General features: G+C 33.6%; 1 protein-coding gene across 1 annotated transcript in view; it reads right to left on the reverse strand.

The window, feature by feature from the left end:
• Positions 1 to 219: 219 nt before the first annotated feature.
• The window catches only part of LOC133321436 (fat-like cadherin-related tumor suppressor homolog), a gene marked incomplete at its 5' end in the record, with an annotated part of 113,832 nt that continues 87,321 nt past the window's right edge, over positions 220 to 26,730 (reverse strand). The window contains 3 exons of the mRNA XM_061530522.1: positions 220 to 353; positions 12,617 to 12,754; positions 25,871 to 26,041. Coding sequence (XP_061386506.1) covers positions 220 to 353; positions 12,617 to 12,754; positions 25,871 to 26,041 — 443 coding nt within the window. The remainder of the gene's footprint in view (positions 354 to 12,616; positions 12,755 to 25,870; positions 26,042 to 26,730) is intronic.

The following is a 26,730-nucleotide window of genomic DNA, read 5'->3' on the forward strand; positions in this document are numbered from 1 at the left end:
CATGTACATGCTTCAGATATGAAGATTCAATAAAATATACTTACTTACTATGGCATTTCTAAAATACCATTACCATTTATACTAAAATACCATTACCATTTATTCTAAAATACCATTACCATTTATAAACCTTATTTATATTAAAATATTTGCTTTATTAAATTTTGGAGGTATTACATACAGTTATCAAAACAAAATAAAATTAATGGAATTTTAGAATTAATCATGGGATACTTCAACTCGTCTTTTAGGCAAGAATTCTTCAAGCTCCGAGTCTTCTATTTCACATAAATGCACGGAAAGATTGCTATTGTAGGGACTTTTACGGCAAAAATATCCATCGTCTGAGTTAACTGCAAAAAAAAAAATGAGAAAACGATGAGACATGTGACTTATAAATTATGATTTTTTAAGTTATATACATTTTATGTGGGTGGTATTCGAATTTTTATTATATAATTTGTTAAACAGATCTGTAAATAAAATACTTGATAACTGCAATGAACTCACTATTTTAACATTGTGATATTCTATGAGGTATTCAATTGTCCGACTATGTATTACTTTGAACTTATTATAAAATAATTTTTTTACACGCCAGATTTAAAATCTATATATCACAACTCTATGTCATGCGCAGCGTGCGAAATATAATCGTTTGTTTAGTTAAGAAACATTTGTTTCCGAAATTTCTTTTGCCATTTTTATTAAAGAGTTTTACGCCTTTTAGAATACCTGGTAATTTTACCCTACACAACTATGTTGTCAGGGTATTATAGCTTTGTGCAGCCCCAAGAGTTTGTAACGCCGCGAAATATTGGTCCTAGAACCTCCTTTAAGTATACCGATCATATCTCGACTAGCTGAGTCGATCTACACATGTGTTTCCGTCCGTCCGTCGATCCGTCTGTCCATTATAATTTGTAAACACGATACAGGCCACAGTTATGTACCAATCTTCAGGAAATTTTGCATGTATGATGGGTTCTGGGCAATGAAGACCCATATTGTTTTTGGTAAGGAACGGGTAATATTTGGGGGATGATATGAACCAAGTACTTAATTTTTATCGTTTTTTCTGGTCGCTCCAGAGACCGCAATTATGGCCCGAACCTCGCGAAATTTTACATGGAGAAGGGGATCGGGCCAAAGAACAAGCATGCCTGTTTTGATAAAGATCGGTCAATATTTAGTGGGTCAAATGGTTCCAAACTTTTGTGTGAAAAAATACAAAATTTGTATTCGTCAGCGTATAGATTTACCCCTGAAGGACATAGACCCGAGAAGTTGGTAGTATATCCAAGACGAGTGGTTGGCTTTTAAATTGATACCAATTATATTGTCGTATGTACTCGGAGTTACACGTAAATATTTACAGGTGCTTACGTATTCATTATTTAGTAATCAGTTACCACACTGGAGGGCGCAAATAAAGCGCTGATGGCTTTGAAATGTTCCATTAGGTTTCAGTTATGGTCAAGGACAACGCCTATACTTTTCGGTGATGACCAGATAATAATTTTGGGATGAAGTGGTCCAAAGACTTATTTTTAGTTTTTTTTTCTATTGGCCACAATTATAAGACAAACATCACAACAAAACCTACGGTGAAGGGAATATGGACAAGCAATTAGAAGGACTGTACTGAATATTAGTAATATTCGGAAAATAATTCCGTGTAAGGAAGTGGTGCAGTTGACCTCTAATCGGGCAACAGTGTGTAGATGTGTTATTACTACAGTTCCGTGGTAGTTGTGTAGGGTATCGTATGGTCGGCTCTGTACGACTATTCTGCTCCGCTCACTGGTTTTATGAATATGTTTGTAAATTTCGGAGATATTAAGAACAATTTAGCGTACGCACGCGCTACATAATTTTCCCATTTAAAAATTGGATATCAGTTTCGATATGAAATTTCTGCGAATTGGCTGGAGATAAAATTTCGTATTTTTTACACCTATTATGGATTATTCAAGATTATATTGACATTTAATTTTTTTGTGAAAACAATTTCTAACATATACTTTTTTAATTTTGAACACCGTCACGCACATGTTACACTCGTAACGCACCGTTACACACATGTACTAAAAAATTAAAACAGAATGTTTTAAAAATGCTAATTCTTATACCCCACACAACTATGTTGTCAGGGTATTATAGCTTTGTGTGGCCTCCAAACCTTTAGTAAATCATTATGCAGTTATGGACGAAATTTTTCCCTGTAAATCCGGTTCTAAATCAACTTATTGATGAGGAAGATCCACACATAACAGCATTATTAAAAATCTCATATTAGAGTCTGTATAGAAACATACAATAGGTTTAGTTTGGGGATGTGCAGTCACATGTGTGACTGCAACACTCTGAGACCGGTTAGGTCCGTTGTGATCATCCACAAGAAGAGATACAGCGAAGAGAAGAGACCAAAGACAGATCTGTAGGGGAGAGAAGATTAGTAAATTAAAGGAGTGACGAATGAATGGAGATCGATGGCCCTATGAGTTAGACAGAAAAAGTGTTACGTGCCAAGGTTGTATGCTCCTAGCCACTTTATGTTTCTAATTATGCTGTAGATTAGAGCAGGTTCGATTGTTGAGCAGAAGCTGAGACCCGGTAGAAAATGAGCACACATTAGTCTGTGTCGCCTGTAAGCCAGGGCTGGGCAATGACACAGGAGATGCTCAATTGTCTCTGTCTCCTCCTCGACAACACAGAGTCTACAGTAATCAGTTGCATCAAGATCCCATTTACTAGTAAAAGCCCTGATGTTGCATTGACCAGTGATGATTCCGGTCACCACTCCAATTTCAGCTTTGCTCAGGTTCAATAGTGAGTGCGTTCTTTTGGTAGACAGAGTCAGCCAAATTGATCCTGACACGTTGCACCTAGATTCGTTGTGCCAAAGTTCGCAGGCTGTTTCGTCAAAGAATGCCTCAAAATTCCTATAGAAAAGAAATATTGGTGGTTTGATTGAGTCATCAGTTTCTAGATCGGTGGATTGAGATCCTCGTCTAGCTAGTTCGTCTGCTCTTTCATTACCCAAGATGTCACAATGTCCTGGTACCCAACACAACCGATAGCTATGGTTAAGTGCTTCCAAAGCTGCTCTACACTTGAGGACGGCTTCGGATTTTATGTGACAAGATTTGAAGGATTTAAGAGCCGCTTGACTATCCACAAAGATAGTCACCGGTTCAACGACCTCAGCATACAGATTTTTATCAATTCCGCTGCATTCCAGATCGCGAAGATTTCAGCTTGGAAAACGCCTGCCCCAGTACCTTCATCCATCTTGGATCCGTCTGTATAGAAGGCCAGACCGTCCAGGGAAGGGTTACTTCGCTTCCAGTCGTCTCTACTAGGAATAACGACATCTACGACATCAAATCTAAGGATTGGTGATATATTGTCGCTTAGTTTAGCGCGTTGGTCCAATGCTATACCTGGTTCATTCAGAACACTACTATGCCCAAAGGTACAGTTCCGCCAAACTTTTTGTTCATGCAGCCATAGGGCGCTACGCGCAGACTGACACTTAATGCGGAGGCCCAAAGGCTTGAAGTACAGCATTGCATTCAAAGCTGCTTGTGTCGTACTCCTTCTGACTCCTGTAACTAAAATCGCGTGAGTGGTTTATGGATTCAAGTTTACGTTGTTAAAGGCTCCCTCTATATCTAAAAAGGCGGCCAGCGTCAAATTTGAATTTTCCATGTTCCTCTCAATATAGCCTACCACTTCGTGCAGTGCAGATTTACATGCATAATTTAATTTACACATGCATAATTATTAAACATATTCTGATGTAGAATCTTGAAATAACATTTATTTTTTTATTTTTAATATTTATTGGTTATTTTTAATAATTGTATGCTGCACTTCATACAGTTTGAGTCAACGAAATTAAAATTGAATGAAAAATAAAAGAACAGTACAACAAACAAATGTCACAAAACTCTTTACACATCTCGTGCTTTTTTCTTATGGTGAGCATTGTATGAATTTTTACGGTACTCTACCGTTAGCTTTTGTGTGTTCTACTCTTTTGTTTTATATTGGGAATCATTTGATGGCAACATTTTTTAATGGGCGCAACATACCTTGAAATAAAGTATTAAAAAATGCCAGGCAAAAGGTTATCTTTTGATCTAATTTAGTTGATATATTACAACCTCCAATTGGGAAAAAGGTGTGATCGAATTGTCGGAAATGTTTTCAGTTACACGAAAGACAATTTACAATGTATTAAATCGAGCAGAAAACGAGGGAAGATTGGAGTTAAAGCGAGGTGGTGGTCTGAAACCCAAAATTAATAAGCGCATGATTATTAGAAAAATTATTCAAAACCCTCAAATTTCCACTAGGACGCTTGCGAGGGAGCTCGAAGAAGAGTGTTGTGTTAAAGTTTGTCACGAAACATTTCGACAGACAATATTAAAAAACAAATACTCATCAAGAGTAGTACGCAAAAAAACCTTACTATCTGCAGCAAATATAGAAAAAAGATTTTCCTTCGCCAATACGAACGTTTCATATCCGACTGAATATTGGGAGAGCGATGAAACTAAAATTATTTTATATGATAACGATGGGCCAACCAGAGTAGGGTGTAAGCCTTTAACAGCACTAGAAAGGCAGAACATCATTCCAACAGTCAAATTTGGAAAAATGTCAATAATGATTTGGGGGTGCATATCACGCAAAGGCGTGGGAGACTTAGCTTTTATTGAAACAACTATGGACGCACAACAATATTTAGATATTTTAAAGAAGCACATGGTAACCAGTACTGTGAACTTTGGGTTCATCAGGGAAAACAAGCCACATTTTAAATTTTTTCAGGATAATGATCCTAAGCATAAGTCATATATAGTGCGCATGTGGCTTCTTTATAACTGTGGCAAAGTTTTGGATACGCCAGCCCAAAGCCCAGACCTTAACCCTATAGAAAATTTGTGGGTCAATTTGAAAAAAGATGGCTAAACGGCAACCAAAAAAATATAAAAGTATTAAAAACTGCAATTTTGGATGAGTGGCAGAACATTCCAAACAATTATGACTTGCAAAAGTTGGTCCACTCGATGAAAAAACGTCTGCAATGTGTGGTAGATGCAAAGGGAGGCAATACAAAATATTAAAACTATGGAAATGTGTGTTCAATAATATTATTATACTATATACCTTAACATTTACTTCTTGTGAAAAGAGTTAATTGACAATGTTAAAATTGAATATTTTTTGTTTTTGTTATATTTTTAATGTTTTTAAACTGAACTTTTTTTGCATTTTATCTCTGTACATATGTATACAATTATAAAAAAAAATCAAAAAAATAACTTTAATAAAAAATATTTTATTCAATGTGTAAATATTTATTTATTCAATGTGTAAATTCATTCTTGACATACTGTATGTTAATTTTGTCACGCACGCGTTTCATATTTTCATACACTATTTAACTGCACTTACCACGGGATGTTATATATATATACATGTAATTCTTAGTAAGATATTACTTAATTTAATTGCAAAAATTTGAAAAACAAATCTTATATAATTTCATATCTCCCTTAACGAATTGATTTTTCACCTATGTGGTTGACCTTTTTGTGGAATTCGTTATATACCAATTGTTCTTGTTGGGTAGCTCTACTTTTTAACTATTTCCTTCCATTTTCCCCACTCCCTTGAGCTAAATAATTGCTCACGCGCGAATAACTTTACAGAATTAACTGCCCTCAGAATTAACGCCCTCTTATTCGCATATGTCCAAAACAAATTAAACCTTTGTTCACGCATTTAAAAAGTTTTAGAGGTCTAACCAAAATTTTTATTTTGACGGAAAATTACCTAAAACCTGATATCTGTATTACATATCGCTCATTTGCTGCAAGGCAGGCATAACTAAAAAATAAAACATTTTGCAGAAAACGCGTTTCAAGTTTTCAATTTACACAGAAATTACATAGAACAGAGGAAATTCTATAGTGTCTCAATCAAAATCTGTAAGAGATATTCACATGAATTTTTTACACAACATGAGGTCTATTATAGCGAACAAACCTGCACCATTAACTCAAAACTCACGGTTTTTGAGTTATGTCTAGCTTGCAGCAAATTAGTGACATGTTCTCTCCGAATAATGTTATTTTATTGAACTTTTATATTTATGATGGAAACGTTTTTAACAGTGTTCGAAAAGGAATGATACAATAACGTTGTGTAAATATTACTAAAATATTAAAAACATTAAATGAGCACAACGATGACCGTAGTGTTCCACATGTTGAAACACTAAAAAATTTTGGGTACCGCAGTCGGAATACTCAAAATTGATTTTAGTGTAGCATCGTGTGATACAAATATTCGTATACCGGTATAGTACGTTACATACCCTTTCATCAACTAGTTTACAAAATGTTTAGTTATAAAGAAATTATTAACCAACTGGTAAATTTAATGAAGAGGTTACTTAAAGGAAATATTGCTGGAAATATTTGCAATAGAAATAATAATTGATTTTAACGTGGATGGGACCCATGGAAAAAAACGTTTAAAAGATTTCCAAAATGTTTTCGAGTGCCTTAGGGACACCCTGCAATCACTTCCAGTGGATCCAGAGAAAGAGCTCCGAAAAACGTTGCATATTATTAAAAACGTCACTTCCACAACATATGCACCCTGCAATCACATTCAGTGGATCCAGAAAAAGAGCTCCGAAAAACGTTGCATATTATTAAAAACGTCACTTCCACAACATATGCATACAAAAAAAAAACTATAAGTCAGTCATTTATATTAATTTTCTGTGATGAATTATTCATTATTTTTTAACATGTATATAACGTTATTTCATAGATTCAAACATTGCAGTGTTGGTATAATTACAAATTAGCCAAGTTAAGTTAATAAATAGTTATATTAACATATACCAACTAATAGTCATTTCGAAAATTGTACATACAAATTAATCTCTTTTAGACCGATGACTATCTGCATTTTTTAATCTAACCATAAATCGGTCAAAAATAAGTAGTTTGTAACCAGTTGAAAAGTTTCTGACTACTACCGCGATCATCGCCATGTAAAAATAGTCAGTTGGTCCAAAGAAAAATAATCGATTAAAGGACTAGTAGTGACTATTTTAATGTTTAAAATTGGTTCATTTCCCTACAGGGTATGTTTGCAGTCTGTTTATGTATTGCGAAAGAAAGGTTTCTTTCGCTTTCAATGCGAAAGAAAATCATATTTGGTTTATATAAAAACTGTTTACAGGCAAAAAAATCGAACGATAAACAACTCGAAAGAAAACGTATACTTTTTCTCTAAAAATTGGGTGTATGTATGACGATAAAACTGTCCTCACTCGAACGAGAATGTCAAATTCACTCTCTTGCTTTGTAGATATCGAATGAATTGCAAAATCGCGAGCTATGTATCAACATTTCAAGCACTTCCACACAACACAATTTCTGAACAAAATACAATTTTTTGAACATGTTTTATAGGTATCGTTTTGATTTTTTATTCATGTTTTTGGAAAATAAAATTGTACAAAATTCTTACAAATACTGACAATTTCCATTTGACATTTTTTTCATGTTCAAATGTGTGATTGTATTTGTGTAGTCTGTTCACATTTCCTATTTGACTCTCATTTATTGAACATTGTTGTAAAACTTTACATTAAATTTAGTAGTTTTTCGAATGGTATACGTAACGGCAAACGAACTATAGCTTTTGAAATACATGAACGCTTTTTTAAACGAAAGTGAGTGAGTTACTTTCTTTCGCATTGATTTTGATTCGAAATAGAAAACAGGCTGTTATTTCCGAATACTCGTTCTTATAATTGTACACACAATTTTAATTAACCTGTCTAAGTGAATTTATTTTGCTCCATTTCAAACGGATTTTATGGAATATTATTTTTGGGACACTATATATGATCGATGTTTACTTTAAATAAATAATATGTGAAACACTAAAAATAGAATGCTAAATCTCGTTCCTTTCCCAAACGAGCCAAATCTTTCTTCATGGAACCAGTGAGCGGACAAGTATAGTCGGACGGGGCCGACCATATGATACCCTACACAACTTCCACGAAAATCTAACTTTATTCTGAGCTAAGGCAATATTTCGCGATATTTTCAACCTCTTGACCGACTAGAGGTCAACAAATATTTCTAATATTCAGAACAGCCCTTATAATTACTTGTCCAGAATCCCTTCACCGTGGGTTGTATTGTGATGTTCGGCTTTCAATGGTGGCCTATACATCGACTCGAAAAAAATATAAAAAATTAAGTTTTCGGTCCACTTCATTCCAATATTATTATCTGATCATCATCGAAAAATATAGGCGTTGTCCTTGACCACAACCGGAACCTCACGGAACATTTCAAAGCGATCAGCGGTATATTTTCGCCCTATAGTGTGGTAAATATTTAAGTGTAACTCCCACATCCGAGTACATACGACAATATAATTTAAAGGTCAAGCACTCCTCTTGGATATACTATCAATTTCTCGGCTATATGTCCTTCAGGAGTAAATATATACGCTATAGAATACAAATGTTGACATTTTTCACACAAAAGTCAGGGTCCATTTGACCCGCTAAATATTGACCGATCTTTATCAAAACAGGTATGCTTATTCTTTGGCCCAATCCCCTTCTCCATGTAAAAATTCGCGATGTTCGGGCCATAATTGCGGCCTCTAGAGCGACCTGAAAATCAGACAAAAATAAAGTTTGTGGTCCATTTCATCCCCTGAATATTAACCGATCTTTACCAAAAACAATTGTCTTCATTGGCCAGAACCCATCCTATGGGGGAGGTCCCCTTAAATGCAGATGCTGTAACAAATTATATTCCTAATCAAGCTCAGCCAGAGCCAAGACCAACAACTGCCAAAAAAAACAACCACACAAACTGCCGGAGGTAATACTAAAAGTGGGGAACATTCTATATATAGCCGCACATGGAGTGCATGCAGCACCAAATTCCTCCCAGGAATTACCGCTAAATAAAAGCCCGCTACAAAGCCTGGAAGCAATCAACAGCAAACAACACAGCAGATGCTATTACTGATAGATAATTGTGTAACCACTTTTTCCACTGAATTGGCTGTAATTTAGTATTTTGAGTTCTTAATAGGTACCAAAAATTTTTATTATTCGCCCCCTTTTTAGGGTCCTCCCCATATAACCCCCTTTTTATATTAAAATAGTTATAAGATTTGTTCCGTGTTTGGGTTTGGTCCTAAGACTCTGTGTAATCATTTCATCTGATTCGATACTTAACCCTATATATAACCTCATTTAGGCCTAGCCCCTGTTGAACTAAATTTGGAAGAAATAATAGGATGGGCAAAGTTTGGATGAAATCAAAATTTTTTGAAACAAATTTGGCTCGAAGAAACTTGATGTATAGGACCAATATTTAGAACCATAATCTGTTTGTAGAAATGTCGGTATAGGTACCCTTTTTGATATGTTCCCTATATTTTTATTTCAAGTACTTGTCAGTATATCTATGGTGGATGGTATCCAAAGTTCGGCCCGGCCGAACTTAATGCTATTTCACTTGCTATTGTTTTACGATTCATAAAAAATGACGGCATTTGGCGTACCATTTCCTATAGGCGAAGCCCCACTACTTTTGTTTGATTTCTTTAAAACAAAACACCGCATATTTCGTTCCTTTGACATTCCCTTCAAACATTGTTGTTGTTGAGAAATTACTTTTCTCATTTTGCTTTACTGCATAAAGCAAAACCTGTAATATTTTTTGTTGGTCACCAATAATATTGCTTACAGTTGTTAAATTTATTTATTTTTCGATTTAACTGAAAGATTTCTTATTTGTCGCTAGCAACAACAACACTGTTTGACCCTCTACCAACATCACTGCTTGCGTTGTTATTATGCTCTGATCAGCATTTCGTCTTCATAAATGCAAACGCAATATTGAAGATAGAAATTCTAAACTTATATTAAAGTTACTTCTTGGATGTTTGGTACTGGAAATGAGATATATCTGCCAATTTTTTATGGTAGCCCCCAAAAGTCCGTATTTTATGGCTTTCTTCTTTTTTAACTAATCAGATAAAGTTAGGTAGTTTTGTTTCCCACTGGGTGGAAAATCTTCCTGCAAAAATTATCAATATTAGTACAAATTTTAGGGTTGCCCCACTTTAACGGTACATCCCAAAGATCTATATTTTGATAAATAATGCCACTTATTTTAACCAATTGGGCTGTAATTTTACACTTTGGATAATCATTGAGTACAATGATCATTATTGGCCCATGTTGCATATTGGGTACATACAATAAAGGCTCTTAAGACCGTTATATGTACCGATTTAAACCAAGCATAACAAATGCAATTTTAATACCCTGCTGGAAGCTTGAAATGTAATATGTGATTAATATAGTTATATGAATCGATCTCTTAAAATCCATTCAATTGAAACAGGCTTTGGATCTTATGTGTACTATTTGTGTGAAATCGAAGAAAAATATATATGAGAGTTACACGAATAAATCTAGACAAATTTGAATGAAACTTGGTATTCTTGAGCACAGCACGTTGTTGAAAATTTCATTTCAATCGGGCAAACGTTGCTAATTTGGTGCTCAATATACATAATAGCTATAGTTAAATCTGATTCTCTGTGTACAAAGCATCATTATAGGCTCAATTGGGTGCGTTGATAAGAATTAGTCCAATATTTAGATACAAATGGCAGAAAGCATTTACAAAAAATCGTTGAAAATGTATTAGGAGCTATATCGAAATCTGAACCGATTTTCACGAAACTTAGTACGCATCATTCTGGACTCAATTCAGTACGCTATGCCAAACTTCTTGCAAATCAAAAGAAATATAGCGGCATTAATGCACCGTTTACGCATAATTATCAGACATTTTGTTGTGCTATAATTGTATTGTAGATACGACTTTTTGTTTCAGAAAATATCATGTTAAAAAACGTAATTGACATAAAACCTTTAAAAACCAAAAAATAATAATAATAATAAACTTTGAAAAAATTTCCAACCATATTCCATTTTTATAGATTTTACAACGTTTTTTGCTTCTCCTGTCAAATTAGTAAAAGTGTAGTTACATACGTTTGAATTTATGGCAACGATATAGAAATACAGCCAAATATCGAATATTAATTAAAATATATATGGGCTATTTGAATACTTAGGTCAATTTTCAATACCAAATATCGTATGAGTACTAGAAATGTATGTGCAAATTTCAAAGTTCTATCTTACAAAAAGCTGACTTCATATTGCGCTACCGTTATATGGAAGTCATTTGCCGTTGTCTTGCCCAGTTGGTATTGCACTGAGTGCAATATGAACTATAGAAAATTGTAGTACAACTACATTAGCTGAAGATGCAATTTGATAACTGCGAAATATCGGGAAATCTTTGAATAAATAAAATAATTAAAAAGACCTCAAGCTCAAATAATCTCATTACTTGAATATCAACAAAAAGGTCGAAAAAACAACAAACACTCAACATAAATATATTGGTATTTTATAAATCGAAAATTAAATTTTAATAACATAATTTAACATCTGATTTTTTATAACAGTCGAAATTGCTTATAACGTCAGTCAAGGGACATTATAGGCGACAGTCGTTAATGTTTAGACATATATTTTGTGGTTTTGATACATAAATAATAAAATATATTTAATTTTGAACTTCTACGTGTCATCATGGTATAATAATAGAAGGTAACAGCAAGTGTTGTTGTGCAACAAACGATACAACAACCACATGGAAATTTGTTGTTGTAAGTTTTGCTAGTGTCAACATCATTTGACAGAAAAATGTAAACAAACAAAGAAATTTTCAACAATTTTTATTTATTTTGAAAATGAAATATGTTCTAATCCTCAAAAAAGGCATTGCCACTTATATGTGTAACACATATAAAAAATGCTGGGAATTGCGTGTTATTCCATGAAGAAAGATTTGCTTCCTCAAACTTTCCCAGCAGGCAGATTGAGTAAATTGAATACTGGAGCACATTTAATAAAGAACAATTTCAAATTGTATGCGTTCCCAATTTTCCTGTTGGGTAATTTTTAAAAACATAATTTGTCAAATTTATATTGACACTAGTATTACGTTGGAATCAAATCAGCTGGGATTTGGAATAGAAAATATATTTCATATAAATGAAAAACTTAGAACGAAGTAATAAAACATAACACTACTACCTGCTGTGTGTTCGATATTTTATAAGAAATATTTTCGTTGGTTTCAGCCTTAAAATGTATAGGAAAATTCGAATATTTTGCAAAAACAGGTCTTTACAACCAATATGCCGATATTCTTTTGTGAGGGGTAAAACGGCAGAAATACGGGACTTTTGGATTTCGTATAACTACGAAATGTGTCGTTATAAACGCTGTCGTTAAAAAACGATTTCGACTGTATTTATAAAACGATGGACCACGGAATACTGTGATCCCTGTGTTTCGTTGTAGTCAGCGTTACTGGTTTTTGGGATTTCATACAAAAATTGATCAAAAAACATTTTGACTTGTATGTATATTTTATTTAGAACTTACCACTTAGTTTCCGCTTTTCGTTCTCAATATCAACTTCACATTTTAAATTGTAGCACGGTGAATTAGTTTCTCCATCAGTTTCACTAAGGTTGTTTAGCGGTGGCAAGTACGAATCTGGATGTCGTACGTACATTTTACCTAAAAAAATAATCAAATAAAAAAAATAGATTCAAATATTTTTCGAATATATATATATATATATATATATAAATTTATATGTCTATATAAATTAGTGTCCATTGTACTTACATTTTGTGACACATCCGAAAGGCACTGACAGGTTCAGGTATTAAAATAAGATAATATACGTTAAAATTAAAATTAATTTTCGTTGTCCATATATATATATCCTTTTTGTTTTATTATTGTTCGTTTAATCAAATGTAACTGCAATGGCATGTTTATACCCTTTAGCACACTGTAGTACAGGGCATTATGGCTTTGTGCATATGTGTGTAACAGACAAAAGGAAACGAGATAGAACCATGGTTCACTTTCTGAGTCGATATATGCATGCCCTTCTGTCTGTCTCTGTCAAATTGTAAACAAAGCATAGGTCGCATTTATTATCCGAATGAGATGAAAATCGGCACAGATCATTTATCAAAAATCGATTCAGATTTAGATATAGCTCCCATATATATTTTCGTCCGATTTTTAGCATATGCTGCACCAAAGAGTCAAATTTAAGCCGATTGATCCAAAATTTGCACTGCGTACTAAAGTTAGGATAGCTTAACGTGTGCCAAATTTTATTGAAATCGGTTCTTCGACCAATATTATGTAAATAGTGTACAATGTATTAAATTGAGCCTAAAATGTGGTGTTTTGTAAAAATTGGTATAGACGTCTGTCCTTCTAGAATGCATCTCTTAAATATACCCAAAGTGGTAAAGGGTATCATATAGTCGGCCTCGTCCGACTTTACTGCCTTCCTTAATGGTTTTATTAATGAAAAATGGCTTAACTACACTTCTGTAAAATATTGATGTTACTTCTGGGATGTATTCTATTAATAATGATTTATCGGTACATTTTTTACGGTAGTACCATATAGTGGTACCTCAATATTCGATATTTTAAGGCTTTTCTTCATTATTTTTAACAAATCGGCTTTAATTTGGTATTGTTGTTTCTCACTGGGTGAAAAATCTCCCTGCTAAAAATTATCAATATTATTAGTCTAATTTTTATAGTAGCCCTAAACATCAGTGTTTTGAGAAGTTCTGCCACGCATTTGAACCAAATGTAATTTTACAAAAAATATCATAATTGGCCCATATTACAGGAGTCGGATGGGTGCGGCTATCTAATGCCTTAAATCGCAATAAACACTCTTAAGATCGCCATTTTTTATGCTGTCAATTGAACATACATATATAACATTTTTGTAGGAAGCTAGAAATGTAATACGTGATCAAGACTGATTTATTTACCGATTTCTAACAATCCATTCGCAACCTATGCAAATATTCATATCATTCAAGCTGACTTAGGATCTTTGGTATACTATTTGTATGAAATCGAACAAAAGTCTGTATGAGAGTTATACGAATATATCTGGACCAATTTGAATAAAACTTGACACAAGACTTTCGGTATCCTGGAACACAATGCGTTGTTCAAAATTTAATCTCAATCCTAATAGTTGGTGTACGATTACATAAAATCGAACGAAAATTTATATGAGAGTTATATTTAAATTTGAACCAATTTCAATAATTGGCCCATATTACAGGAGTCGGATGGGTGCGGCTATCTAATGCCTTAAATCGCAATAAACACTCTTAAGATCGCCATTTTTTATGCTGTCAATTGAACATACATATATAACATTTTTGTAGGAAGCTAGAAATGTAATACGTGATCAAGACTGATTTATTTACCGATTTCTAACAATCCATTCGCAACCTATGCAAATATTCATATCATTCAAGCTGACTTAGGTTCTTTGGTATACTATTTGTATGAAATCGAACAAAAGTCTGTATGAGAGTTATACGAATATATCTGGACCAATTTGAATAAAACTTGACACAAGACTTTCGGTATCCTGGAACACAATGCGTTGTTCAAAATTTAATCTCAATCCTAATAGTTGGTGTACGATTACATAAAATCGAACGAAAATTTATATGAGAGTTATATTTAAATTTGAACCAATTTCAACAAAACTTATCATCTTAATTTTTATAGATTTTATAAAGTTTTTTTTTTGCTTCTCCTGTAAATTAAATAAAATTGTAGTTACGTCCGTTTGCATATATATATATATATATATATATATCACTTTCAATATATTTTTTGGTCGGAATGGAAAGGAAGATCCTTATAATTTGCACACTAATATCAAGGTATATTAAAGTGCATCTTTCCCTACTTCAATTTCCTGTTTCTCTAACAGAATTGTTTTTTTACGACGGTTATAGTATTAAAGTTATTATTTTTACATAGACAAAAATAGGAATCAAATCTAGTAGTCATGTAACATATTTCCTGAATTTTACTCTAAACAATAAAGGGTTTTTATAAGAACGCTATAAATAGCTTCTGGGGAGAATATCCCAACAAAAAAACTAAGGGAACTGATGAGGATCAATGGCGAGGTCCGAAACTATAGTCTTCCCTGGTTTACTCCTCGGCGGACAATGCCATACACCGCTAATAAATATTTGTTTTTTTTTATAAAAACATTTTTGGGGATTCAGCCCGACTATTTTGCAAAAACAGAGTATCAAATAATAATTTTTGTTATTCTACGTTCGGAATATAACATTCATATTCAAAATAAAGCTTCAAATATACCATATAACATAATAAAAAAAACTCAAGAGTTGAGAACTGGTCTACAGAATTGATAGGATCTCGTAAGGCTTTAATGATGAAAGCCAGTATATTTTTCGTGGTGTGTTTAAGACATCGAAACCAATCTTAGTGTTTGGCCGTAATTTTAATTCTGATTTTATTGTGTAATATTCATTCTTAAGAACCAATCCTAAACTAATATGATTCCATGCTATTTTGATTTTAAGGGAACCCCCCCATTGTCGATTTTTATTTTTCAAGATTTTCAAAGGGCTGGTAAATCAATACCAATGCTTGTTAAGGTTTGTAACTTTGGACATATGTATTTGAAGATTTAAAAAGAAAGAAAAATAATTTACAAAAAAATTTTATTGTTGTTTTGTTCTTTTTTTGTAATTAAAGAAAGGTCCTTATTTTTGATGGCGGGCATGATTACTCCTCACTGGAACATCGGAATCCGAAAATTCCAATGGTGTTAGAAAGAGTTCATGTTTGGCTCTCGTATGAACTAGAATTATTGACTTCGCTTTAAAATTAACAAAATGGTGGACCTTTGAAAAATATTTTTGGAAAATCTCACATTTTCGACCAAAAACCAAGTTAATAAATAAGGAAGATCTTCACCGATTGGCTTTATCCTAGTTCATACGATATCTATACACTCACAGAGGGACGTGTAAAAATTTGGAATCGTTTGGGTTATTAGTTTTTGAGTTATTGTGCCGTTTACGCGTTTAAAGTATGAGAAGTCCTCAGCCGCCACTTGATGCTGACACAATAAATTTCTTGAGATTTTCACTTGAAATTGTGTAGGAACATTCTTGAGTTATTATAGATTCGAATTAAATCAAACAAGGATTTTGACTCCGAGAATGGGGGTCCCCTTAAATAATGCCAAGAAATGAAATATTTTGATATTTCTTACATTTGATGCACCATTTTGGATTAATTTTAATTGGTTTTAAAAATCTGATTTCGATTTCTTTTTAATCAGTGACCCTAGCTCTACAAAACGTGTAAAAAATAATTTAATTAATTCAAATTTTAAGAAATGTGTACGCCGTTTTCAGTTCTCTCTATTAAATTTTTACTTTTTATGACCAAAAAATGAGATCTTTGGCCCATAGTGCTACATATGTATTTTTCGTATGGCATAACCTATAAACAAAACAGCACTATTATTGTTTCTTAAATCAACATAATTTTTTCATTTAACACCTATAAACGAATATACACTTTTGCCTTTTCATCCTTTTCTTAGATATTCAATTCAAATGTTTTCTTACAACAATGAGTTTATTTCAAAAAATACATATGTAATTACATATCGTTTTGACACTCGACGACCCCGAGTTGTATATGTAAATAAAGTAACATCACATACGTACAAGGGGATTGTTTTCTCCCTATACATAAGTGGGTTCATTTGTTTACACCCTGCAAACATTTTTTATCGCCTATGTAAAGAAAAAGTCACTTGAATTCTGGTATAACATCATCGGCAACCATCGCTTTCTTATCGAAAATTATAAAGTTCACGGGAAGAGTTGTACCACGTCCATGATACTACTTGGGAGGATCTTCTCCGTTACAACTCGAAGTTACTCAGGCGATAAAGTTTGGCCCATAGTGCTACATAGGTCCAAGCCTTGACCTAAATTAATAATCTCCTGCATATATGTATGTCAGCCTCCGAAAATCCGCAATCCTTTAAAATACCTATAAAGTGGGATCTTTGCTATCCACATAGTGATCCACAGATCCACTTCAGTTTCTACTTCCTGCTTACAATTTCGAAAATGTAGTTCATTAAATTTAATGAACATTCTTAGCCTATATTCCTTAGCATTTCCAATTACTTTTTTCCTATTCGACATCTTTTTCAAGAATTTGGGTCGCAATATAAATCAACTAAACAACGCGCTAGACCGAATGTAACAGCATGAAGCCGGATTGTCCAAAGTCAAAACGTGTGTAGTTCGTTTGAACCATCAAGAGGAATGAGAGTGGGAGTACGGGTTTTATAAGTCTTTTACTCTTCCCTCTTTCGTTTTATGTGTGTTACATATGTATGTATTGATCTAAATTGTATCATCACTGACAGTATTTATCTATGTAGATAACTAGTTATAAGCCATTTTATTGTTTTAGTCTTAGAGCAAATATGAACTTCTCAACATCTTAATCGTAAACACTCTCAAGACAAATCAACACCTTGTTTGACTCACACAACGCATATACAACATGGTGTCAGGAGTGAGTGTAGTCTAAGTAAATTGTCAAATTAAAAACAAAAAAAAAACAGTCGTGACAAACAACTTAAATGAAAAATAAAAAACATAAGTGAAAACTGAAAAACAATTAAAAATGGTAGAAAACGAAAACAAGTCGAGTGCAAATTTTTCTTCGTCATTGCCGAAGTTGTTTACATCAGGGAAGCAAAAGTCGGGTGAAAATATTAGTAATTTTGTTGCGGATTTAGAAAATTTAAGCAAAAATTGAGAATTTGGTGATTTAAAAGAATTACCAAATAATTTCGTAAATGTGGTCAGAAACACAGATTTAAATGTCCAGCAATGTCAGCTAAGTGCAGAATTTGTAATAAGTATGGTCATTATGTTAAATTTGGTTTTAAAAATAAAAATGTCAGACAATTCAAATAAGTTTTTAATTGGAACCTTAAACCAAAATAAGTCATATTCTAAGGAGTCGTGTCAATTATTGAATTATGTCAACAACAAAAATGTAAATTGCATTCTGATATATATATATATATATCAGGTCCTGATATAAATGTCATGACTTTAAAAACATGTACAATTTTGAATCTAAAAAGTGCCTTGTTTAAATCCTTTATACAATTGTCAGGTTTCCTTTACACAATTGTCAACTTTCCAGTAATTGATCAGTGTGACATAGTTTGTGAAATTAATGATGATGTTAAGTCGATTCCTTTTGTCATAACAGACATTGAGTGGTCAACAGTCTTAAGGTAAGGTTACACTAGGCAAATATTTGACTCAAATGTATTTTATTTAGTTTGCCCTCAAATTTGTGCACTCTTGATTTTGTGTTCACATTACACTCAAATATTTGACACATTTTGTTTTCTCAAACAGCAGGTAAATAGTGTCAAATAACGAAATGGGAAAACATGTTTGACAATAAAGCAGTTTTAAAAGACAATTAGAAAGATTGGAAAGCATGCAGGTGATACATGCAGGTGATACAAATCCTAGATGTTGGGTGAATTCTATCGTAGTCAAAGTTAAAAAGTCAGGAGATTTGAGAGTATGCCTTGATGCCAGAAATTTAAATAAATACATTATGAGAGAACACCATCAATTACAAAATATAGATGATATCAGCTATATTGTCTGTAGATTCTTCGACGTCCGCAACAGAAGCAGTTTTAATGCAAAATAAACCTATTGCCTACAGTTCAAGAGTACGTACTACGTCGCAGGAGCGTTATGCTCAAATTGAAAAAGAGCTCTTTGCAATCCAATTTGTATTTGATAAATTCCATCAGGACCGAAAAGTAGTAGTGTATACAGAGCACAACTAGTCTATTTATTTATAAAATCATTACATGAAGTTTCAGCTAGACTACAGTATATGATTTGGAAGTAGTGTATGTACCAGGCAAAGAAATGTCAAGAGCGGATTTAAAAGAAAATTTATCCCCCATTATGAGTCAGATTTAAAATGTTATGTAAATGCAATATTTTCAAGTCTTGCTGTAACTAAACCCAATTTGTATAAATTGGCTAAAGCAACAAATTCTGAAGAAAACTTAAAAATTTTCAACCTTATTACATTAATGAATGGACAAATAGTAAAGAAAAAGTTTCCGAGCAGTTTAAAAACTTCTTGGAATTTCCAAAGTGAACTACATGTACTAAATGACATAGTCTTCAAGGGGAATAAATCGATAGTACCATCTTCAATGCGTTCAGAAATGTTAGAAAAAAATACACAAATATACCTTACGGACATTTGTGTATTTTTTCTATGGCGAGTGGCGGTGGTGGTTGTTCAAAACAACCACTGAAGTCCCAGCAACAGAAAACAAAATGCACATCAACCACAAAAGTTTGTGGTTTTGTTTGATATTAAAAACGAAACGATTCAAAGCAAATGAAAAGTTTGTGACATTGTGTGATTCGTACGGGTATCGCACTGTTTTTTTACGTTCTCTGGTTTCAACTAAACATCGACCAACAGAAGTACATACACTAAAGCAATGAAGCATACACTAAAGCAATAAAGCAATTTGAAATTCAAAAACTTTCTACATGAATGGGACATATAGTTACAAGTCCATACCATGCAAAATCCAAAGGTCAAGTTGAGAGATCGGTTAAAATCGTCAAAAATATTCTGAAAACATTTAAAGAGCCCAAGGCAGATCCATGTATAGCATTGTTACATTATCGTAACACTGAAAAGAATAATTTACCGTCTCCAGCACAACTTTTAATGTCTATAGAAGATCAACCCTATGTATCAAAATCGGGTAGGACTAACTGATAAATACCAAATAATAAATAAACATTGTAAATTGAAATTTAGTTTTGAAATGCATATGCATGCATCTGTATCATCACTGTCAGGTGTCATCAAACATCAAATGAGTAATTGGTATCCTAAGTATTTACTTATGTAGATAACTAGCTATAAGCAACTTTATTTTATTGCGCGCATCAAATGAGACCAAAGAAAACCAGTAATTCAAATTTATTTTTTTCCTAAGATTCTTCCGATAAATCGCCGACTGGTTATTAATGATGCTTTATGACATCTGGTCCATGGTACATAATTTTGTAAACTATTGCAGACATATTTCTAAACTGAAAATTTGTATTATATATACGTGCAGTATCCTTGACAAACATTATTGCATCATTTCTTCCTTGCATTTCAAGTTTTAGAACGATTGCCGATGTGCATGGCAATCATTCTAAAACTCGAAATTAAATTAATATCGACACCAGTTATTTCAGATGTTTTGTTTTCTAATCTGAAAGAACCTACTAGCTGTACTCCCGTCATTTACGAAATTCACACACGCCTTTTAGATCGATGTATGTTGCTTCTTTATACATAACTGTATTAAAATCTCAATTTCTCGAAAAATGGACTTGTTACCTTTACAAGTTAAGCCAGCGATATGCATCAGTAGTATCTAATAAATTCTTCGGGGACTTTGTTTAACACTAGATTTACGGATATTGATGGATGAAGCTTCAGTGTGCTACATTTTCAACTACCATAGTAAGCACTAATTGATAATTAACTTCAATAGTCTGCCGGTCAATTTACTTCAATTGGCTGGAATGACACAATTTGTACTTTTACAACACTGTCGTCTTAGCTAATTTTTTACCGAGTTTCTTTTTATACCCTCCACCATAGTATATACCACCCATACTTAATTTTGTCACTCCGTTTGTAAGTCATCGAAATATTAATTTCCGACCCTATAAAGTAGCCATGTCCGTTCGTCTGTTGTAATCACGCTATCTACTGAAAGAATTGAGATAGGGTGCTGAAATTATGTATTTTGTATTGTAGGTTTGCCTTTTGTCTGCAGGCAGGTCAAGTTCGAAGATGGGATATATCGTTACTCGTTTAGGCATAGCTCCCATATATGGGTACCCTCCAATTTTCGGTATTTTGGGGTTCTTGAACGTGTTTTTCAACCGATTTGCCTGCATTTTGGTACATTAAGTTCTCTTTGGGTACTAAATTTCTCCACAAAAATATAAATATAGGCCCACTTTTTCCGTTACTACCCGTATAACGGTACCTCCTAATTTTCAATATTTTGGGGGTTTTGATAGTATTTTTCCTCCGAATTGACTGTAATTTAGTATTTTGGGTTCTTAATAGGTGCCAAAAAAAAAATATGAATATAGGTCAATTTTTTCGGATAGTCCCCATATAAAGGTAGCCAAATTTTCGGTATTTTGAGGTTCTTGAGAGCGTTTTTCAACCGAATTCGCTGCAATTTGATATTGTAGTCGTATATGGTAACAAATCTCCCTACCAATAATTATAAATATTCGCCTTCTTTTTTGGGTAGCCCCATATAACCCCTTTTATACCCTCCACCATAGTATGGAGGGTATATTAATTTTGTCATTCCGTTTGTAACTCATCGAAATATTCATTTCCGACCCTATAAAGTTTATATATTCTTGGTCAGGGTAAAATTCTAAGACGATCTAGACATGTCCGTCCGTCTTTTGTAATCACACGTTCAAGTTCGAAGATGGGATATATCGGTCCACGTTTAGGCATAGTTCCAAATAAGGGTACCACCCAATTTTCGGTATTTCTGGGTTCTTGAGCGTGTTTTTCAACCGAACTCGCTGAAATTTGGTACATTGGGTTCTTATTAGGTACTAAATGTCTCCACAAGAATTATGAATATAGGTCCACTCCTTCTGGTAGCCCCCATATAACGGTACCTCCTAATTTTCAGTATTTTGGGGTTTTTGATCGTATTTTTCCACCGAATTGACTGTCATTTAGTATTTTCAGTTCTTAATAGGTTCCAAACCTCTCCACCAAAAATTATGAATATAGGTTTATTTGGTCCATTATGAATATAGGTCCATTTGGGTTTGGTTCTAAGACCCTGTTGTAATCATTTCACCTGCGGAGGATATCGAAATAAAAAACTAGAACGTAAGGTTCGATAATTAACTATATATGAACTATAGCCCGGATTTAGGTCTAGACTATGATGATGTTCTTGCTGGTGGTCATTGAAGAAGTGGTAGACACAAAAAAATGAGCTAATTGCTGCTATGGGATCAGCAGGATTTCAGTTAAGAAAATTGACAGCTAATGGCCCACAAATAATCAAGGATTTACCAACAGATCAACTATTACCACTTAGGGGAGACTGGGGCACCTTCGGCAATCGCGTTTTCGACATGAAGCTCTCACTGTACATCACTAGTTTCGATACATAGGTATCGCATATCAAAATAAATAACTGTCGCAAAGTTTGAAATCTCTAGTTAATAAAGTTTTTTAGATGCACGGGTTTTTGTATTTTTACAGATGCATTTGTAATATTTCCATTTCATAAGTATTTCGTGTATAAAATTTTTAAATTTTTGGAGCAGTAAGTAGTTAATTACAATGTGCATTCTTCTATTTCTGATAGTGTGTATGGCCTTGAGATGTAAATGTCTATTGCTAGAAAATATAGCATTAAAAGTCAAACTTTGGGTCGCGTATTAAAACTAAATGGAACATTTAGAGGACCTGAATTTCAACCAGACTGATAGCGGTAATAATTACAAAACTTTAGAACATTTTAACTAATACTAGTTTATTATATATTTTTGGTACCAGTTTTTATATCTGAGGACAATAAACAGCCATAAAGATTTTATATCTGTTGAATAAGTACTGAAATATAGAGCTCTAAACAAAAATTACCCCAGTCTCCCCTAATTGGTTGAATTTATCTGAAAATGCTTCCACCAAGACCCTTGGTATATAATGGATTATCTCAGGAGTTTGTACCTCATTCACACCGCCTTCAATTGAAAACAAAACCAATTATTCGAAAAGAGAAATCTTATCTACCATAGCAAAGTTTTTTAGCCCTTGTTGGTGGTTGGCACCAAATATCAAATAACGTAGCAAAAATAATAATGCAACAAATATGGTCCGATAAAATAGCTTGGGACGATAGCTTGGGCGAAACGCCAGAAAGTGCTTATGGAGCCGTCTTATACCTCCGAGTAGAAAATGTCGATAATACTGTTGACACATTTCTTTGACTGCCAAAACCAGTGTGGCGCCCATTAAAAAGATTTCACTGCCACGCCTTGAGTTGTGTGGAGCTGTACTCCTAGCGAAACTAGCTGCTTCTATAACAAAACATATTCATATTTCAAATATTGATCGCATTATTGGACAGACTCTAAAAAACTGCCCTGCATATGGGGTACATTTGTAGGAAAACGAGTTTCGGAAGTAATTCACAACGTTGGTAATGATAAATGGAAACACGTCGATTCTGAATCCAACTTAGCAGGCATTGCAAGTAAAGGATGTTCACCGCTGGATTTAAAATCACATTCATTATGGCGGCATGGTCCAAATTGGCCAAAACTTCCAAAAACTAGCAGGCCATATCAAAAAATATTATTCATCCCTATCACGCGCATTTAGAGCATATGTATACATCTTATGTTTTTGCAGAAATACGGGGAACAATAAAATCATTTCAGAGTTTACTCTGCGAACGCCTCATTTTGTAAACGAATACAATCTATTAGAAGGAAAAAAATATTCCGCCTAGCAGTACTCTATTGACACTAAACCCCTTTATAGACTCAAAGTGTATTATCAGAGCAAATGGTCGACATGTCCAATCACCAGCCTTAACATACAATGAACGCCACCCCATATTGTTGCCATACTCATCGAAATTATCGCAACTAATCGTAGAATTTACACATTAAATCACCTTACATGGAGGAAATCAACTCATTACACGAATGTTACTTACTGAATTTGGACATATAAGTTGAAAATATTAGTCGATAGACTATCCACCACTGGCGCGCATTTGCGAAAATGTATTCCAAAAATAAACTTCACATTTGAGGAACTTAACACAATTTAAATTCGAATTGAATCATTGAATTTAAGACCCTTGAGTCTCCCAATGACGACGCAAATAATTTAGCTCCATTAACACCCGCGCATTTCTTAATCGGGTCACCCATGTTAGCTCCACCAGGACCAAATTTGTCCGACACAGATATTTCATTTTTTATTAGATGGAATTTGTTAAAAGATAGAAAAATTATTTAGAAATATTTCTGTCATAGATGGAAAACGGAATACCTGAATGAATTACATTGAAGAAATAAATGGAAATATCAGAATCATAATGTAAAGGAGGGGACCTTGTGGGAAGGATTTTGCGAACATATAAGGGGATTGATCAAAACATACGAGTTGTTGACATTGAAACTTCAATTGGAACATTAAGTCGACCCATTACAACGGTTGTCAAAAAGATTACCGACTGACTTGTCGGACATTTCTTTAAAAAAGATACGTTACTCCTCTCAATTATTTTCAGACATGGCAGCTTACCTACCCAATCAAGATGGAGCTTTGAACTCAGCCCGAACCGACCAGTCGACCTTAAACCAGCCCCGATAAACGTCACCGCAGTCATTCTGATGTTCGCCCAAGACCGAGTTCTTGGCAGTTTTCGTGTGGGTTTTGCCAACAAGACCACTCCCTAAGCAACTGTTAGCGCTTTAGAGACCAAACGCCATACCTGCGCTATGAGACAGTCGATCGACGAGGATATTGTCGAAACTGTTTAGCAAGAGGTCACATGCCCCATCCGATTGCCATGTATCGTAAAGATGTGACTATGTGTGATGCCTCTCCTCCTTAAGCCAACATTTACATGAGATTTGGTTTTTGTGCCCACTGCCTTGACCCTAATCAAAACAAACGAGATTGACACCTTTTACACCGCAAGAGAACATTTAGTCGACTGTTACATCTCGACTTGAATATACAACATTTCAAAGAATAGGACTCAGGTCCTTTATGTATCAAGGACGCAGATTCACCAAATTTAAAATTATGACACGGCGTAATAATTCCACTTGGGCATTAAAAGCCAACGCCCTTATTACTGACGAGCTGCCAAGACGAGTTTATTCAGACCTCATTCTTGAAAACCCAAGTATTGCACTGGCCCTACTATAAAATTGGATATATATGCGTACACAACCTAAACCTAAATATTTCACTACAAATACAGAAATATTGCAATAAATTTGCATCACCTAAAAACTATTGGAACTCAAATCTACCTAACCTAAACAAAGTATATTACAACTAAATTTAACTATTTTAAAATACATTAATTAATTGCCTAAAAATAAAAAACAAAGTTTTTAATTTGGAATAAAATGCAAAAGAGGTAAACCCCCTAACCAAAACAATGATTTAATAAACTTTGACAAAAATTCACATAAAATTATATAGCATACCCCATTAGCCTACCATACCACACCACATTATCTACACCTTTTCTTAATGGTTAGTAAATGTATTTTTCAAGTTAATTTAAAATCTTTTTCAATTCACAACGAAAACTAGCGCCTTTCAATTATTGTTCTCTAGGTTTACCACATTGCCCGAACTTACTCTACATCAGTGTTGGGCAAAACTAAATTGAGAGCAAGTGTGTTCGAGCGTACCTGACAATTCACAATTAAAAACGACTTATCGTTGATAGTACAGGTGTACAGTTTAAGTGATAGATAAGTTAGCATATGTATAGCTAAATGTATCTTATTAATTTGTTTTCCCATAATAAAAATTTGCAAAATATTCAGATGACAGGCATATAAATAATTGTATGTAAAAAACAATACTCACCTGGATTTGATGTATAGTCTTCGTTCTCACTGTAGTAAACTGGACTCAGTCTTGAATTACTACCGTTTGGTAGATTTAGTTTTTGAGTGCTATCATGAAGTTCTGAATCAGAAACCAAATCCTCGTCTAAGGTTGAAATATCTCTTCTTGGATCCGATTTAATTATAGCATCTGAAATTAAACAAAATTTGTGTATAAATAAACTAGAAATTTTGATGTGATTGTAACAAATCATGTCGACAAACACTTCTAATGAATATTATTAGATAAATCGAAGCTACCAATAACAAAATAAAGAAACAAGGAAAACATTCTAAAATATCATTGAGATGGAATAAAAAATCAGCTACAGAATCTACAGCTGCGGAGACCTTAGTGTACGGATGACCTATCAGCGGGGGAAGTTGTGGTTTTCCTCTCCTATTTTCATTCATTCAAAGCACAAAAATAATTATCGGGAAATTCCAAATATAAGACACGTGTATCGGCATTTTGAAAGTTTTCGTCGGGAGGCAATATTTCACGATGAGTCTCAAAACAAGCTATATATCAAGGTCTACATATTAGGTCACCCAGTAAGGACAGTATAAAATTAAAAGTATTGGCAACATATTCATTGTTGACTTCAGTAAGCACATCTGCAGAAATGTGCAAAATTTTTCAACAGACAGCATTTACGTCATAAAAATAATTGTAAAAAACCCCATTAAAATGTTCATTGTTATTTGTTAAGTATCTAGAATTAAAAAAAAAAATATACAAAACTTTTAACAAAATAGCCAATAAGCACTAAATGTATATTTATCACTTTGCGACATTGGATGAAGAGTTCTTCCGAATCCAAATTCAGCCCTTTTCAT

The sequence above is a fragment of the Musca vetustissima genome, unplaced genomic scaffold (genome assembly GCF_032173495.1).
Source record: "Musca vetustissima isolate MV318-11 ecotype Yass unplaced genomic scaffold, APGP_CSIRO_Mvet_v1 utg107837, whole genome shotgun sequence".
Taxonomy (NCBI): domain Eukaryota; kingdom Metazoa; phylum Arthropoda; class Insecta; order Diptera; family Muscidae; genus Musca; species Musca vetustissima.